Below are 19,260 nucleotides of genomic sequence, written 5' to 3'. Positions count from 1 at the left end.
AACTACTAATATTTGTTATCAGTCCTAAAAAGCTCATATCAGCCAAACTACTACAAAGATGAACGCATACATTTGGGTTATAGATCTACATGAAAGATCAACTTTTATTTAAGAACTACCTGCATACAAAACATATTGCACATCAACCAAACAGAACGATCCTTTAGAAAAAGAAAAAAAATACTGTTGTCAATCCAACAGAAAAACATGCACTCAAAACTCTCAGTAGTCCAAATTGCCATGTACATTTAGTGTCAAGAGTTTTTTTTCTTTTTTTAAATACTGTACATTTTTAAAATAAATAAACTTTCTTGTGGGGAAACAGTCAGTTTCCATCCAAAAAAAGAAAAAGAGAAATTGGCTACATCTGTTGAGCACACAGCGGCAGTTTCCAACTACAATTAACTCTTGACAGAAAAATAGGTTTCAGTGCAAAGGAAATGACTCTCCTAATGGTTTCTTTTCCACATACGCTGTAACATTTCCTCATGAACAAAGTGGTTGCATATTGAAAAAGAGAAAGCAGCTATGCCAAACTCAACGAATATAGAAAGGGTAACATTAAGAACAGTCACACCTGACTTTAAAAGATATGAATCTAAATGTCTTTTCAGGGTCTCCAGTAGTTGCTTTTGCCACTTCACAGTGGCAACTGAGCATTTTAGAAAAACTGCTCACATGGTCCAACTGTGGCAAGCAAAGAACCACCAAACACAAGTGAAAAGATTTCAGATATTGTGCGGTTCAGGCAACATGTTCAAACTATTCTCAAGGCACGACAGCTGATCACATCAATGTCAAGTACACAGGGCTTCCAATAAATCTGCCTGCAACTGTGGTATTGCTCATGCACAACCATTTGAAGTACAAACAACTTCAGACACACAAAATATCCAGAAAGTGTTTTGGAGGTCCACCTGGCAAAGGCAGACGATTTACAAGAACCCTGCTAAGATGCAACTCCCACCTCCCAAAAAAACAGCTGCATTAATACCACAGTATGGGTTGGAGTGGAATCCCTGACTACTATTTCCAAATACTGCATTCACAGTCATTGCTCTAGATGAAAATGGACAGTTATATAATTGTATCTTTGGCCAGCTTACACCGGAAGAACTACTGTAAAAAGACCAACAAGATGGTAGAACGAGTGTAAAGGTGTGCTGTGAATAAAGATCGTTAAATTGTGCACTGTTTCAAATTACAAAGTAACAAACAAAAAAGGTTCTCGCTGCCTTAAAAACAGAGATTCACACAAAGCGTGAGATTTCAAACGATGCCAGAAAAGCTGAACTATGTGTTGGGTCTGACTATGACAGGCCATTAACAACGGGCTCAGGATTAGGGTCGTCTTCAGTGATTTTGGTGCCCCCCTCAGTGGAAGACTTTTCCCTTGTATCTTCGGTGGCACTGTTGTCCGAACCATTGGCAGCTGTAGAAGGAGGCTCTGGGCTGTGCTCTGGTATGGAATCCACCTTACCCTGAGGGAAAGGAAAGAAATAAAATGTAAAAATAGGTCCATGTAGTCAAAATACTTAAGAAAGAACAAAAAATAAATAAAGGGCGGTCCAAATTAAATCATGCATATTTGGAAAGGTTACCGCTTAATGGGCGACAAAGATCTTTTCATGTATATACCTCATCCTTCTTCAACTCTGCATCATTGTTTGTCAACTGTCTGCTCTGAGAATCAGCCCTGGACATAAAGTCAGCCACTGTCACTGTGCAAAGAACAAAAGGAGAAAAGATATTAGACAACATGTTCTACTAAATAGGGAATAATATTATTTGACTAGCACTGCTTGAAAGCAAAATCACTGAAAGGAAACTTGACTTCCGTCAACAGGCTGTAACCATAAAATGGATGATGTGTTTCCATATATCTGAGAGACCTTAACTCCAAGCAGGTTCACATTTAAAATGGGAAAAAAATTATAATACAATTGTAAGAAATGAACCTTCACTCGAAAGAATTGTTACACATGCAGGGAATTCCAAACACATGCTCTGGAGACACACCACTGGGCAACAGACTACTATCTTTGGTTTATAAAAAAAAAAAACTTAAAAAAAAAAAAAACTAAAACCAAAACAAAGCCTTCTGAAGACCTAGCATCCAAATACACAACCATTACATTTTGGGTCATGTGGGGCACATTAAAATCTGGTATACAAATGTACATCAAAATGTAACGTCCACTTGTATGGACGCCCAGCTCTGAATTAGCTGCTGTAAATATACACTATACAGTCATACCTCTACTTACGAATGCCTCTGGGTACGAAATTTTCAGGTTACGAAAGCCTTTTATATGCAAATGAGTGCCTCGAGATTCGAAACAAGATCCAAGTTACGAAATCCCCCTAAAAGTAATTGTATTTCCTTATAGGTTATTTTATTTTGAAATTGGCGCAGATGCATTGATTCTCATTTTTGAACCTTGATACACTCTACTGGGCTCTCATTGGCTGTCTCACAACAACCACTATCCATGTTTCAAGACTCTCTTATGTACTGTTGACCACCGTTTGTCATCACGGAGTTCTGACAATGTTTTTTTGTTATTGAATTTGTCCAAGTGTGGATAAAGCAGCTTCTGTTTTTATCATGCCTCCCAAGAAAATTACCAGTGCGAATGAAAAGTAGTCAGCGAGGACATTGCAGAGTTGGTCGAGGGGCATAAAAACGAACTCTAGAGCCAATGGAACACTCGGCAATACAGGAGGAATATAACGAGAAGGCGGACGAAGAGGAAGCAGCAAAAATTAAAGAAATGCTGGAGAAATTTTCCGGACTTTGTCTCCGTAGAAAAAAAACAACCAGAAAGTGTTCACGAGTCGTGCGATCGCGTTTATAAGGTGCTCTCTCTCTGTTGCCTACCGTTATATTCCTCTTGTTCCCCTGCGTTTCAACATGGATAGATTTTGTATCCTCGTTTAAGATATTAATAAATCATTTCTTATCATTTTCTCTCATTTGTGTTTCCTCACATCTTTCATACAAAATTGGGACACTGACCAATTTTAAGGGTTTAGTTGGTAGTTTTGTGACGACCGTGGAACGAATTATAGAATTTACATATAAAGTACTGCTCTACTTACAAAATTTTCAACTTACGAAAAAAGTTCCGGAACCAATTCATTTTGTAAGTAGAGGTATGACTGTGCATATTTTTACGATTAACCATTGTGTATTTTTTAATGAATAAACTATAAATGAAAAGCACATTTAAATCAGGGGGGAAACAAGAACACTGGCTGACAAAAAAAAGTATTTATCTCATGGCCCATTGACAAAAATAAGACTTTGTTAATTTGGATTAAAATTGTTAGGAATGATGAATTCCCACATTTTAGTGCCAGTAATATCTGAATACAAGGGTTAATAGAGAATAAAGGTGTGCTGTTTAAGAAAAAAAAACAAATCGTTCATTTCACGCAAGCGTCCACAACAAAAATTATTGGCATGACTATCTACAAAACCATTGTGTTTTGTTGATGTGTCACCAAAAATTAACTGGTAAGTAGGTTTTGAGCAAAGGCCATGTGAGCAGCAACACTAGCAATCACCAGTTACCTGGCTGCCTCTCTTCAGGCAGATGAATACGACGCCGTCGACTACGGTTACGACGCTGAGGTTGAGCTTCAGAGTCGTCTAAGGGCGGTGAGAGGGATTTGGAGCTAAACAAGGCATTCAAGCTACGGACTTGTTTTGGTCTTTGCCGCTTCATTTCAAATAAAGCACTGAGGATAAGTGTTCGAATTTTTCCCACACAAATTGTCCAGAAAATGTAGGGAGAAAATTTGGACAGCAAGTTCTTTTTCCATAGTTAAGACTCCTATGCATACCTATTCCGTTTTCACTCATGGAGGCGTTGTCCGATTCACTCATCCCATCTATCAGCGTGGTGTCCTCATCTGTTCTACGTCGGCGAGATCTTCGCTGGCGGGTAGCAAGCACGTTTGACTCACTAGCATCCGTGTCCGCGGTCTGATCCGTCTCGGTGTTTGTCTCTGTGTTGCCACCACGAGGCCCTGCTGCAAAGTCATAGCTTTAAAAAAAGACTTTTTCTTATGTTGAATCCCATTTGAAAGCACATTTACCTGCATTATTATTATATACTCCTCGCCCTCGTCCTCCTCGTCCTCTGCCAGGTCCTGGTCTCCTGCGACTATCTCTCTGTGGACGCTGTCCTCTTTCTCTCTCCCTGCAAGTCAGCCAATGTATACATTAATCTGAACAATAAATGACTTACAGTAACCAGTGAAGAAAATCAGACGCTCGACTGAAGACTACGATGAATACATAACAAGACCAAAGGGCAGTACTTAAAAATGGAATAGTGCTGACCTAAGTTGATCCTCAGGGGCTTGAGACCAGTCACTGACTTCATCTCGACGCTCAGATTCTGTCTCCGAGGCATTGGAGTGCTCAGAGTTGGTTCCTGCCAGAATCACAAGGTTTCATCCAGTTTATTTGGTAGGACGGGCTGTAATGTAGCTTTGTAAGCCAGTAACTTCAGAGAGGACAAACACACACGAAGTACCGTAAAATGCTCAAATTGCTAGCAATTGCTCACGTTTGATTTCTCAATGTCAATGTTATCAAATCCCTTCAAGTTTTGAATACAGTTGGGAGTTTGTTGAACTGTCACTGACTGCTTTGAATAAAGTCACTTGTCTGATGGTTACCCTTATTCTTTTTGGTATTACACATAGGGTATTGAACATTGATTTTGTCAATGGTCAACCTGTTTATAGGTCAGTTTAATTCACTAACAATGTGGAAAAAAATAAATGGGGAACAATATCGAAAAATCAGCCAAGAAAGCAGTTCTCCAGACTAACTTTTTTAACAGGTGCACAGTAGACAGCTCAGCCAAGTGTTTGTGTGACAAAATTATAACAATCTAGTGTACACACTAAAATGACAGACAAAGAAAACATCTATTAACTCTCATTTTCATAGCTCAAACATTTTAACAAATGCATTTACTTCTCACGTGCAAATGATTGGAAAACATGCCAACGTTTTACGAAAAAAGAAAAAGCCCACAACATTGTAGAATCGCAATGTCTTCAAATATGCATGACTTCCCTTTATGATCCATACTTTTGCAGGTTTTTCCTTACGATGACTTATCATGGGTTCTGATATTGGAAAGTCACCAATATTCTCACTTGCCATGTACGTTATGCTTACTTGGAATTTAAGTTACACTTACTTTGGGGCTTCCTTGGGTTATCATTGTATAGATTAAATTAAACTTAGTTATCTGCTTACTCACCATACCTTTTGCTTGCGGGCGCCTACTGAAGGGTAAATGTAAAACATTTACACCTTTCAACTCTACAAACAAGCATAGCGAATGAAAACTAATAACTTACCATCTGAACATATTAAAGTAGGATTGTCTACTGTTCACTTTTGGCAACCCTGGCTAAAGCATTGTTGTTTCAGTTCCCACATTGTTAACAACACTTCAATGGCAACTCATTACTTGTCACTTGCTCAAACTAATGTTCAGTGAGAGATTTTGATCAAAATAACAGAATACTCAAGTGAACACCGCCTGCCGGTTCATCAGAGTAAAAAATATTAACGTTTTCAATCTCACCCTCCTACTTGAAATTATAAAAGTTGTTATAATAATTGCTATTATGCCTGGGACCTTTTTTTTGCCGCCGTGGGCGTCGTTTGTGCACGGACCCAAACCCCACGCAATTTTGTCTTAAGTTGTCGCCTTCCCCGTTACCCGGTCCGCGAGAAAATAGAAAGAGCTTTACCGGTCCGCGGTGAGAAAAAGGTTGGGGACTGCTGCACTAAACGGATGACCTGCAGCAGGGGGGAAAAAGCCTTTGGTCACATCAAGTCCGGTAACTAACGCTGGCTTACTGATCAACAGTGAAATGGGATTAAAACTGTAAAACTTCTTCGGGGGATTTTACAAAGAAAAGGACTACAGATTGTGCCGCAGTCAAGTCTAGTCTATCAAATTCAGCAAAGTATGTACATCTGGAGGTGACAGTGGAGCTGAAAAGAAAACGTTTTCGCCACGTTCAAATTATACAAGATACAATCCTCTTAAGCAGAGTAAGAGAAAGCCACTAGAACAAACATTTGGGTGCCTACCATATCCAGAATTGTAGCCATGGCCTCTGCGTCCACGACCTCGATTGTTGTAAGAACGCCCAACATGAGACGAGGAAGATGGGGCACTGCCGTCCGTGTTATATACCCCTCCTCCTCTCTCCCTGTCCCTGTCCCCAGGTCGATGGCCCTGCGTGAGCTGACGCAGCTGGTCATCAATCTGCATCCTTTCCAGACGAAGTTGCTCAACCTCCTAGTTAGATATAACACATCGCATGTGGGTTAGTGAACGGAACTGAGGAAAAGTATTTTTTAATGAATTCGAAAAAGTTGCTTTTCAGGAAATTAAGCAGATTCTTTTACATGTATACACAAACATCTTTACACACTGTGCTTTGTGCCACGTATTCTTCAAAGTGCTAGCCTGCCTACCCAATATTTCCCAGATTTTCCTTTAGTTGACGACTATTCATAAGCGCCACCATGTCCTACAAAGTGAAAAACCGATACAGCACAGCACATGCAAATAGGACAAGAAACAAACAAAACCAAAACGTATACAAAACAATGCCAGAAAGCTAAGAGAAAAAGCCAAGTTACCAACATTGTTAGTTACACCAAATCTGTGTAGTGCAAACAAGGTTCATCTGAATCACATAACACTAATCAATTGTTTATCATTGTTGTTCTAACAACAACAAAATAATTCCACCAGTTTGCTTTTAACATGAAATGCAGCATTCTATACAGAGCCAGTATCAACTTTTTTTTTTTAAATTCTGGACATGCCCATGCACATTTTATCGAAATTGTTTTTCAGTTCAGTCTAGCATGACAAATATTGTTTGAAGAGTAACATTGTGTAGTAACATATGTACCCTACAAGGGTGTTTGATTTGAACTATCAAATGAGTTCAACTATCTTGTGGTCTGTCCAATAGATGTCAACATTTATCAAAAGATTTGCTCAGTCCATAGAAAAAGTACTACATGACTAAGATACCAAGGACACAAAATAGCATGCCTTTTTAACTGGCCAAAACAACTTTCAGAGGGAAAAAAGGAGCGGAAAATGTTGCCAAACTTTTCTTATGGACATTTTAGATTCTAAAAATATAAAAACAATTATGTCTTACCATTTAATTTGTTGATTAAAAGACGTGCTGCTCGGTATAATGTATGGTTATTAACTAGCCTAGAGTTTTAAGACGTGGCCATCCATTTATATAACGCACAGCACTAATTCAACCATGGGACTAGGTTAATAGGGAATATTCTGGTCACACACTCATGCACACATTCATGCTCTTACATTGAGGTAAGAGATGTGATACTCCAGCAGGACCTGGACATTTCCGATACTCTCCTTAGTTCCGACAAAGGTAAAAGGGACCATTCCCTGTGTCAAATAGAAAAAAACAAAAAGAGTGCAGGTCAATATAAGGCAGCCAATGATGGAGATTATTAATGTTATGGAGGTGGTAAACCTACTCAGTTTTTTTTCAATAAGAACGGGAGTTTTAATTTTTAAGGAGAAAATACAAGCAAGAAAACAATAACAGTTAAAATACGTTTAACCTGTTACAGGGCACTCGAACTCATTGGCTGGCATTGCCAGCGCTAGAGGCCCATTTCATTTTCACCGGGAGAGAGGAATTACAACTTAAGTCAAAAGGTATTGGACACCTAACACCATCAATGTTACTGACGTGAAACATGAGCATTTTGCCCAGATCTACTCATATATTAAGTTTAAAGCAGCTCACTTCTTGTCGTGGCTGCTTGTTGTCATTGTCTCCTTCTATCCGGACCCTAACAACGCCAGACTTGTCCACAATCTCCTGAATGACTTTTCCATTCTTGCCAATGACTTTACCTAAGGGCAGAAAGTAATAAAAAACAATTACACACATTAGACTAGGCGATAAAACGACCCCGATAATTACCATCAAATAATTTGTCAACAATAAAAATAAAAACTTTGAATAAAATTCGATACATTAAAACTGCAATTACACCACCCGAACACCACAAAGAACAGGGACCCTAATGCGACGTGAACGCTAGTTCCAGACTAACCTTCAGTAGAAGATGATGGTAAGGAAAAGCTGTTTTAGTATGGTTAGCAATAGAGCAGCTATCACTGAGCATGAAAGAAAAAAAAGACTAACACAGACAAAATGAGCGTTTCGGAGATGCAGGACAACACCGAGCCAAACCACTAAAATATGCAAGTGCAGTCTCCCTGTCATTTCTTTTTTATTCCTCTTTAATACCTGTGCGGCAGCCTTATTGAAAATTTCCTTAACCTACGTTAACCCACACTGGCTGTAATTATTTTCTTACTTGATATTAAGGAGTTTCCCAAATTTATGCAAATGTTATGAAAATGTTGCAAAAATCTAAAACTTGTTAATTGGGTCAGAATGGGCCAAGTTCATCCAACTTTTTTAACATCGCCATCTGAGGTAAATTTACATTGTTTCTTTTTGCGAGGCTGAAAATAGTCTGCTTGCCAATAGTAATGATGTCTTCAGTTGAGTTTTATTTATTTCATATTGCACAGCAACTTTTGGTTTGAAGGCAAATTTATAAAAACAAGAGACCTGTCAAAATAATTTAACGAGGAAAGTAATAATTTATTCACAGAAGTTTGAAGTTTCAAAATTGAAAGAAAGATGGATAGATTGATAAGTTTTGTTTTTGTGATAATTCCTCATATCACCCAGGCCTAACACAGATTCTAGCAAAATATGATTGCCATAATGGTTGTTTTGAAGTAATGTAAAATATTTTTCTCAAAACACTGCAGCACTGTCATTTGTTAACGAACAATGGAGCCTTAACCACCGAATCTGTTTTCCAAAATGTTTATTCAAAAAAAATGTACTTACCCACGAGATTTCTTGGTACTTGGACAGAATCCTCTAGAAACTCTAGGAAGTTTCTTGCCTTTTTCACCGCTTCTGCAGTCTGAAGCGAGGGACAAAAAGAGTTAACGAAAATAAAACTTCATCGTACATTAAAGTACATTAACACAGTGCACATTCAATGTAGCATAATTCTAATTATAAATTTGGCACTCCATATATTCATATAGTTTACATGTAGGATATAATCCACTAGAGGAAAAAAAGTGTAGATAATACTTTTAATTAGGGTACATTTGTTAGTACATAATTTTGAAAAATCCTCAAACACCACGTAAAAATTGACTGGGGAAAAATGATTGCGAGCCTTGAAGGCTAACAGAGTTTCCTTAACAGGATGGCTGGCCTTTGCTTAATAGATAAGGATGGTGAGAAGCTTGGATATGAAGCAGGCAAAGATTACAGCTGCTACTTCTCACCTCAGCATTAAGTGCCAGTTGAGGTCGCGTTAGATAACATGCTAGACATCTCTCTTTAGGACTCTGGCCGAGACATTGGACGGATTAGAAGTAAAATCAAAGTATAATGTGAAAACATTTGCCCCGTTCCTGAATTTCCACTTTTTTTTGGGATATTTTCAGTTACCCTATTCCATGTTTCAAATCAATACAATTTTAGTATCAAAGGCAAGCCAGGTAAATGCTGTCGTTGGGGTCCTATTTATGTGTTAAGTTCAAGTGTAAACGTGCACCTTGTCACGCTTAGCAGTGCCAAAACAATGTCAGACCTGTTTCAGCATTCGTGTAGATAAAAGCAGAGGAGTACATTTGAAAGAGGATGTTTTATGATCTTGGAAGCATCAATGACACAGACAGTTTTAAACCAATTAGCAGTTTTTGTTGTTGTTTTTTTACATATGGTTTAAGGGTGGTTTACTGATCCTTTTAGAGATGACGGGGAAAATATGTGGGAAAAATTTGGTTGACTCGAAAGTTGATTGATGCACGCTTGTTATGCAAAAGTACAAGTCAATCTTACAGACATGGTGAAAAAGGCAGTGTGAAATGGATACTGCTAGCTCCCTAAATCAGCCATAGCCCAAATGTTAAGCTAAAGATAACACTGTTAAAGAGGGATGTATGAGGTGCCATTCAACCTTTTTGTAAAAAAAAAAATTACCTCTCCATAAATTCTAAAGGTACCAGTCTCCTCATCCAAATCAATGGCAGTGACACCTGCAACTTTTCTTGCTTGCTGAATGTTACTGCCATGACTGCCAATGGCCAGTCCCATTAAATCGGTCCTCACTGTAAACTCTTCTTGGAATGACGATACCAGATGTCTAGAGTTCTAAAAAAAAAAAAAAAATAGTGAAGTTAGTTGTTGAGTACACATTAGGCCTGACTGATATCTTGTTTGTATCGCAATGTGCGCATGCAAAATATTAAAATCGCCGACGGTGCAATATTAGAGGTTGGGAACGTATTGTTTGAGACATATCTGGCTCTTTTAATGAGCGCATCAGGCTATTTGCCAACAGCTTCTTGTGGTTCAAACAATGTAAAAAAAGGCCATACAATGAATAATATTTTTACAATTTACTTACCCTAAATACTACTTCAGTCACCGTATATCAGGCCAAAAGCAGTTTTGCGTTCATTCATGCCTTACGTTGCAAAATCAAACTTCCGGTTTACATAACCCGAAAATAAGAACACTAAATAACTGGTTACAATTTTTCTCTGCTAAAATTACAATGCATGACCTTATTAAGACTTTTATGAAATATTCTTGGAAAATGATTTCCTGCAGCACACCAGGCCATCTCTCAGAGGTTAGAAGACACTGAATTAAACATTGAAAAAAGAATTGTGGTAAAACGAGATTGATTTTTTTTTTTTTTTTTTTTTTTAATTGTGGCCCGGACACTAAATTGCCCCTAGGTATTGAGGTAGTCCCCCAGCTTGTGCCCTATGTCAGCTGGGATGGGCTCCAGCACCCCATGCCCTTATGAGAATAAACAGTACAGAAAATTAATGCATGATTTTATTAGAAGGGGAAAAAAATCGTGATATGCGCTTTTTACGATTTCGACCACTGCCAACCCTCAGTCAGGATATAACGATATAAGAATACAATGTGGTTATGTTGACTCAACCACCGTCTTCCCAAACAGAGCTTTTCAAGTCGTCTGGAATTTTTATTTTACTTTTAATATCGCATTATATTGCAAACATCCAAAAAGTCACAATGTCCGTTTTTTCCAATATCCTTGAGCTCAAGTACAAATCTACCTCCCACTATAATCACTGAGTTAACACTGTAAGCCAACTGACCTCAAGGTGTTTTGTAGCTTCCTGGTTGCGGGACATGAGCATAAGTTTGGTTCTGAGGCTGCGGAGGTGCATGTCACTCAGCAAAGACACACGCTTAACTGTTGACTCATTGGTGGACTAAAATTAGAACAAATAAATCCACATTATCAACATAGAAAGTGTTCTTATGGATGACTTTAAATGACCTGTTATTTTAAAAATATGTTAAAGGAAATTAATTAAAGCATCCGTAATATAGTATGAGACAGCCAAGGAAATCTTGCTACCAAAATGATCAGCTTGCTGGTCTCAGGACAGTATGACACTTGACAGGCTCCCACAGCTTTCTTGAAGTCTTTATGGGCATTGTCAGTCTGACACCTGAAATGTGTTAAACATTAAAACTGGAGAAAAAACTGTTGTAAGGAGTTTAGTTCTAGAGATTACTCAAGAATAACAGAATGAGAAATCTCTAAAGCAGTGGTCTCAAACCGGTCCTCAAAGGGCCGCAGGAAAATATGTATTTCAATAAATTTTTTAACAATGAAAAAGAAACCTTGAGTTTTTTGTTCTGAATAATAGCAATTTTGAACAAATTTGCAATAATTGTTGCAATTGTTCTCCTTTAATTAAAATGTTGCTCAGGAAATCAGAAAATTGTGCAAAATTCACATTCCAATGAAAATGCATGTACAGCAGGTGCCCAAATATAAATTTAAAAAAATAAAAAAAAAACTATATAAGAAAGTAAAAATAACAAAAAGCTATCAGCATTCATTATCGCAACATTCATTTGCTAAATATTAACTTGGAAAAGGAAGTTAGTCCTCATTTCTAATCTTGTCAGTATTTGCTTACCACTTGAAATTCTAGATACAAGAGAAAAATTAAACAATACACCAAAAAGATCTATATTTCACCGCACATGCCCCATTATTGTCAATCTATAAATTGTATAATAGCAAACAAATCACCAATAGTTGTTAAATTTCACTGATAGTTTTGACATCAGAATTTCTGTCAAAATTTACACATGTCAATTACAACTAATAGTTGTACAACTAATCACTATAAATAATAGTGACCAAATCACTATTGTTTTTTGTCTAGACTAAATTGAGCTATTGTTGTGATGGCTCATTTTGTTATCCTAACTCATTAACTAGTACAGCAAAACTCTTAAACAACCCACAAGAAAAAGGCACACCGACTGATTGGGCGCAGCATCCATTTTTAGAAATTTTATACTTTTAAGTGGACCTGATATGTTTGAAAACACAGTAGTTCTTTTTTTGAGTGAGGAAATGAGATTGTTAAGTGCATTGAGCACACTGTGTATATAGCTGCTTATAATAGTTTAGTAGTTAAATGTCATCAACATATTTAACAAAACTCTTGCTTTGTTAAAGAATGTATATCTCATGGGAATAGGGGAGAAAAAAAAGCCATTCCTTTAGATCAGGGGTCACCAAACTACGGCCCGCGGGCCGGATGCGGCCCGCCGGCACATTTGGACCGGCCCTCTGAACAATACCAGAGACGCTATCGGATTTTTTTTTTTTTTTTAATTTATTTTTATTTTTTTTATTTAATTTATTTTTTGGGGGGGATGCGGCCTGCCAGCACATTTGGACCGGCCCTATGAACAATACCAGAGACGCTATCGGATTTTTTTTCCTATTTGGCCTTGAAGACTGGGACGTTTTAATCTTGTGTTTGGTTCATTGCACCCCTGCTGAGCCCACAAATCATCCCAGTGAAGCGGGGCTTCGCATTGCTTCTTTGGTGACACGCGCGGGGAGAGTGTTTCCCTTTGATGCATGCGGGCACGTCCACCGTTGCATGCACGAGCAGTGTTACCGAGACATCTGGACGATCGCAGGTGAGGGCGGAGCCCTGGGACCATCGCGGACTATTCAAGCATATTAAAACTGCAACCTGTTTGAGAACGGAATAATGGCGAAAAAGTTAGGTGAGAGAAAAATTGATTGAGAATGCAGGGTATTTAACCTGGAGTGGACAAACAATTATTTTTTTGTTCAAGGCAAAGAAAAGGCTGTTTGTCTCATTTGTCAAGAGACGGTGGCGGTATTCAAAGAATACAATCTTTGCCGACACTATGAATCCCGTCACAAAGACAAGTACGATAGCTTGCAAGGCCAAATACGAGCAGACAAACTCTCAAAGCGAAAAAGTGGACTACTATCTCAGCAGAACCAGGCATCCGTTCGGGCCGGCTTTTGGGTTGCTAAATTGATAGCAAGCAGCGGTAAGCCTTTCACTGACGGAGAGTTTGTTAAGAAATGTATGGATACTGTCGTGGAGGAGGTAAGTCTGTCGGTGAGTACAATGACCAGATGCGTTGAAGAAATCGGGAGTAATGTATATGCCCAGCTGCAGCAGAAGACGAAATAATTTGACTTTTTTTCATTAGCACTGGATGAAAGCACGGACGTGCAAGACACAGCGCAACTGCTCATTTTTATTCGTGGAGTTAGCGCAAACTTTGAGATTTGCGAGGATCTGGCAGCCCTCCAAAGTCTCAAAGGGACTACAATGGGAGAGGATATTTTTGACAAAGTGTGCCAAACCATGGAGAAGTTGGACCTGGACTGGTCAAAGCTAGCTAGCATCACGACTGACGGGGCTCCTAGCATGGTGGCCGAAACTCGCGGTCTAATAATGGGACGCATGAACCGGGAGTTGGAAAAAAGGGGTCTCACCGCCCCGCTACGAGTCCACTGCCAAATTCACCACCAAGCACTGTGCTGCAAAATGTTGACGTGGGATTCTGTAATGACGGTTGTGGTGTCGTGCATAAACTTCAGAGCAAAGGGAGAAGATTGTGCATGGCACAACAGAAAGTTAATGTTCCATGGCTTTTTTTTCTATGAAGAACCCAGAGAGAGTTATTTAGTGATTATTTATTTCATAAATAGTGTTATTTATTTCCTGTTTTTTCTGTGAAGAACTCAGAGAGGGTTATTTAGTTATTATTTATTTCATTAATAGTGTTATTATATGTTTCCTGACTTTTTTTTCTGTAAAGAACCTGGAAAGGGTTATTTGGTTATGTGTGGCTTTCTGGAAAACAATAAAAGAAAATTAAGCTCCCCTACGATCGTCACACTTTTTCTGTTACAAACTGACACCGGCCCCCCATCAGAGAAGGGAAAAGTTATGTGGCCCTCACAAGAAAAAGTTTGGGGACCCCTGCTTTAGATGCATAAAATATTTTTTGAAAGCAACATGTACTCACGCTTCTTGAAGATCTTGAGGAATAGGGATACTGCACTTGTGAAAGTAATTATTGGTGATTGCCTTGTTAGTGTTGACTGGGCGCAAGCGCTCAAAGGTCACAATCTCGTTGTAGGTGGCATCACAAGCAGCATATTCAATAACAAAGAACTGAAAATACAAGTTGATACATTTGGGCATATTTTATTCAGTCAATAACTGCAATTGTTTTTAGCTACCATACAAAGTAGGTTATTACACTCGGCATATGGTGAGTAAGGGGGGGAAAAACTCACATCTCCTTTTGTCATGCAGACTTTAGCTAGCCACCAGCCACAAGGTTCCAGCTCATTGGCCCGGGAGTGGATCTGGAAAAAAATAATAAAATTAAGACACTCACAAGTGGGAAGAAAATAAATAGCAGCGAGTCTTCCATACCTCCACCTCCTCACCCTCTCTAATCTCTTTCTTGGCATCAGCAGGAGGTGGCATTCTAACATCATTGAAGGGCACCTGCCGTTCAGGTTGCCAACTGAAAATGAAACCATTAGGTTGATTCTCGAAGGTACTGCATTTATTAAAAAAAAAAAAAAGAATACATTGCATCCGAATTGCCGAAACTCACTTGTTCTCAAAGGAAATGGTGAGGGAGTCATTGTGGATGTCTTTGACTAAGCCCTTCAAAAATAAAAAGAGGAACAATAGTTTTTAAAGTTTGTTTACGTTGTACATTGTGTATTCACAAACTATTTTCTGAAAATGTAGAATATCATGCTAATATTATTTATTTTGATAATACTAGTTATATAGAGATGCTTTAACTTTCAAAATAATATAACGGAAAATGTAACTTATAGGAATTACACAAAAGAACTTTCAAATGACACTTTTTTTTTTTTTTACATCAGGAGAGTTAAATACTACATGTTGCTGAGTTACAATCATTAGTTTCTAGCGAGAAGTATACAGGGACAGATTTGCCTCTTGGTTTCATAGTCATTAAGTACCGATACAGAGTATCGGATCGGGACATCACTACTGTGGCGGGCTACAATGTTGGCCATCCGTTAGCAAAGCTGTTAAATTGTGTTCGATCCATGCTTCAGTCCATTTTCCAAGCGTTCACACCCGCAATGTGTTGTCATTCACGCCAGGCATTTCCTCTGTATAGCCAGATAAATATGTTATGCTGTTTCTTTAAGTATTGAGTGTTTTTGAGGGTTAAAAGCGCTCCAGGCACACAGAAGTCAAAGGCCTTACCACTCCCCTGGGATGTTTTGAATGGATTTACCGTAATGATTGGAATGCGCGGGGAGGCTATTTTTAGGGTGAACGTCCGCTGTGTTGATGGCACTAAGTAGCGTGCAGGCAAGAAATAAAACCAGTCACTCAAGCGGTCAGGGCCACAAAAAAATGAGTTTAGTGCATAGACAAAACGCACCAACCCCCTGGGCGCATCAACCATTTTAGAGAAAATTTTAGACTTTTAAGTGCGCCCTATAGGTGTGAAAATATGGTATTTCTTTAAGTAGTGATTGCAACGAGACAGGAGTTAGCATTGGCAATCACAAAAAAAGCTACGTAAACCTGTGGCAATATGCAATAAGTCAATTAATCACTTGGAAAATGAAAATGAGGTCGCCAATTTTCCCAGATGTGATTTATCACCCATCGATTGCATGAAAGACTCTTTCACAGATATGATTGGTCATCAACTTATCATAGAACTACAGTTAAGACAAAAAAATAAGATACTTTTTGTAATGTATTGTAAAGCATCAGAATTGCTAAAATGAAGTTAACGGTGATAGTCTAACGTTATACTCGTAACTTTTGCTTGCAATTAACCAATCACAGTTTTCTCCAAAACGCAATCTTAGATGATAAAATGTGGCACATCAAAAATCAAAACTGGTTGGTTTACAGCATTAGCAAACCATGCAAAAAATGGGTGGGGTGGAGGGCCAACCGACAGGACATGCCTGAGGAAATTACAACTGCTTTTTTTGTTGGCTGGGATTGCTCCAGCACCCCCCACGACCCTTGTGACGTATCAAGTAAGAATTACGGATGACTTAATGTTGCCCTAAGAAAATTTTGTTGGCCCAAATATTCTTGTTTTGTTTAATATGGCATATTTTTTAAACCAAATACATAAAGATACATTGACACAACTATATAGTTTTGGTCAAGTTATCGCAGCTTCCCATGCCTACTGACAAAATACATGCATGCATACAAAACCAGAGACCTCACATGGGTCGCGAGGGGTATTGGACAGAAAGCCAAAAATGAACCACCACTGTCAGATATTTAAAAACAACAAAACGACTGAACTGGAACAATACTGTTAAACAAGCTGATGCCACCTTGGTCTACAAAATCTTCCAACACAAAGCCCATCCTCCACTGCAAGATTTTGTACAAAAACAATTCCAACACCAACAAGGGCTGGCTCTAGAGGCGACGGTGTAGTTCCCTTCAAAAAGAGTGCTTTCAGCCAAAGTACCTACTCTATCCACACCGCACATACCTGCAAATCAATACCAATTAACATACGTCAACTCCCGTCTCTGAACCTCTTCGCCAATCATCTTAAAGGCTGGCTGTTAGACAGACAAAATTGCGATCATGATGGTGTCTAAAACTATGCTACGCATGTCTGTCATCGTTAATCTTGTACTTACAAACGGGACTAAAGATCGAAATTAGCCTACGGCTACCTTACACATGTATGTTCATTAACATAAATATAAATATGTTCATTAATATGTGCTGTCCCTTATCAAATAAATCACCCAGTCAAGTTACACACACCAGCGGTTTGGACCTACTTTCTCTTGTTCTTGTAGGTGTCATACACTGGCCATTCATTAAATATTAATCAATCATACCCTTTGTGGCTATTCAGCATCTAACGTATGGAATTATTAACTTGCGAATTATTTTGAACGGTGAACACAGAGACGTGGGAAGTCAATAGTAGGTTTAATATATGGGGAAAGATCAAATATATTAAAATGGAGTAGAAATACTAAGTTTGCCGCGAAAGTGGGGAGACTGGCGGCAATTTTACACAAGCAGCTAGTCTAGAAATAGCATTGAAGGTTTCGGTATCAACGAGGCCATCCCCTCTTCCGTCAGCTGCTCATGACTGACAAGGAGCAACTGGCTCAGCGTAAAAAATAGCTACGACGTTGGTCAAAAAACAGAGGGTTGTTTCAATGTTACGTCGAACCAGAGTTTCTCGATAGAAGTAGGCACAATAATAGCGACTAGAAGAGAATAAATGGATCGGCTTTCCGTTAGCCACGGTAGAACACCGAACTCTCCTCTGTGACTTCATGCTTTGATGTCAGCAATTAAGTTGGGTTGTTCGCTCAATATAAAAAGAGCACACTTAACAAATGCCTACCGACAAAAAGTAGAGCAATAATGTCCACAGCAATTAGGATTCTTCCGATTCGGTCAAAATAAAATGCCGAAGAAGTAGCTAGAATACGGCGGCATTGCTAGCTTAGCGAGCTAATTGCAGCTAGCAAGGCTAATACAGCTCACGAGAACATTCTTAGGCTTCGGACTTGTCGCAATATGCAAACTTTATGTGCCAACTAAAGCACACCAACGCTAAGCCATTTGATGTGGCGTAAAAAATAAAAAGAGGACGACAATTACCTTATAATATGCTCCGTTGGAGCCTCGGACCTCCACCTCCAGTTCTTCCATATTGGACACGCAAAGGATGCTGGGATAACAGGTGATCCTTAAAGTACCAACACTCTGGGGTACATGCGAATCCGTTATTATTATGACGCCAAATCTCTTCGAGAGGAATAAAGACTAATTAATGGTACATCTGAAATTCAATGTTTGTCTCTTGAAATCTGAGTTGCAGTTACAATAGTATACAATAGCAACGCCTAGTCTATTAGTTCTCGAATGAAACGACAGACTAGTACACACAAATGTGGGTGAAGACAGACAGCTGTGCCTTGAGTCTGATTGTAAATAATTAAACAAATGTTGAACGTGTTGATGACTAGCGCCATAATCAGGTCACTAGGTGTTTTTTTTTTTTTAGGGCCAATGTGAGTCGTCAGGACAGCGGTTAATGCTCACAGTGGGAGTCCTGGGTTCAAATCCAGGTTGGTCCACCTGTGTGGAGTTTGCATTTTTGCCCCGGGCCTGCGTGGGTTTCCTCCAGGTACTCTGGTTTCCTCCCACATTCCAAAAACAAGCATAGTAGGTGATTCGACACTAAATTGTCCCTAGGTATGAGTGTGAGAGTGAATGGTTGTCCATCTACTCATGACCTGCGATCGGCTGGCCACCGTTTCAGGATGTCCCCTGCCTCTGGCCCGAAGTCAGCTGGGATAGGCTTCAGCACCCCCCGCAGCCCTAGTGTGGATAAAGTGGTTCAGAAAATGAATGTTTCAGGTTAGAAGGAACTTCCAAATATAGACTTGTCTACCGCCAGCTAGTCTTGGCAATTAAACTGTCTTATTCACTTAGGTGCTTGAGTATAATGGTTGGAGTAACGCCGGTAATACACTGTCAGGTTCTCCATCCACAAAAACAACAATAAATATAGAGGAAAGACACCCTTCTGGATTTTCACTTGCAAGGAGGATCGGCATTGAGGACCACTCCCCAGTGGGTTTCTGCCTATTCTTTTCTTTTGTCCATTTTATTGCATTCGGAGGCCCTGATTTCTACATGGACATCCCAACTCTAAAGGACTAGCTGG

The 19,260-nt window shown here is 39.1% G+C and overlaps 1 protein-coding gene across 4 annotated transcripts; it reads right to left on the bottom strand.

Annotated features, from left to right (window-relative positions):
* Positions 1–71: 71 nt before the first annotated feature.
* fxr1 (FMR1 autosomal homolog 1) lies at positions 72–18,338 on the bottom strand. 4 transcript variants are annotated; one of them, XM_077608122.1, is made up of 17 exons: positions 18,189–18,338; positions 15,139–15,191; positions 14,952–15,045; positions 14,810–14,881; positions 14,536–14,684; positions 11,564–11,657; positions 11,298–11,414; positions 10,141–10,311; positions 8,986–9,064; positions 7,858–7,967; positions 7,404–7,496; positions 6,134–6,344; positions 4,352–4,445; positions 4,105–4,208; positions 3,850–4,035; positions 1,639–1,721; positions 72–1,481 (listed from the first exon to the last, which is right to left on the bottom strand). In XM_077608122.1, exons 1-17 carry the CDS (start codon positions 18,237–18,239, stop codon positions 1,311–1,313), a joined length of 1,932 nt encoding a protein of 643 aa, XP_077464248.1. In that variant the 5' UTR covers positions 18,240–18,338; the 3' UTR covers positions 72–1,310. The 4 variants fall into 4 exon arrangements, with proteins under 4 accessions (XP_077464248.1, XP_077464251.1, XP_077464249.1 ...); XM_077608125.1 differs by having other exon boundaries at positions 7,404–7,490; positions 18,189–18,337; XM_077608123.1 differs by having other exon boundaries at positions 3,850–4,038; positions 7,404–7,490; positions 18,189–18,336.
* Positions 18,339–19,260: the final 922 nt, after the last annotated feature.

Source organism: Stigmatopora argus, chromosome 8 (assembly GCF_051989625.1).
Source record: "Stigmatopora argus isolate UIUO_Sarg chromosome 8, RoL_Sarg_1.0, whole genome shotgun sequence".
NCBI classification, from domain to species: Eukaryota; Metazoa; Chordata; class Actinopteri; order Syngnathiformes; family Syngnathidae; genus Stigmatopora; species Stigmatopora argus.
This window is presented reverse-complemented; position numbering and strand designations above follow the sequence as displayed.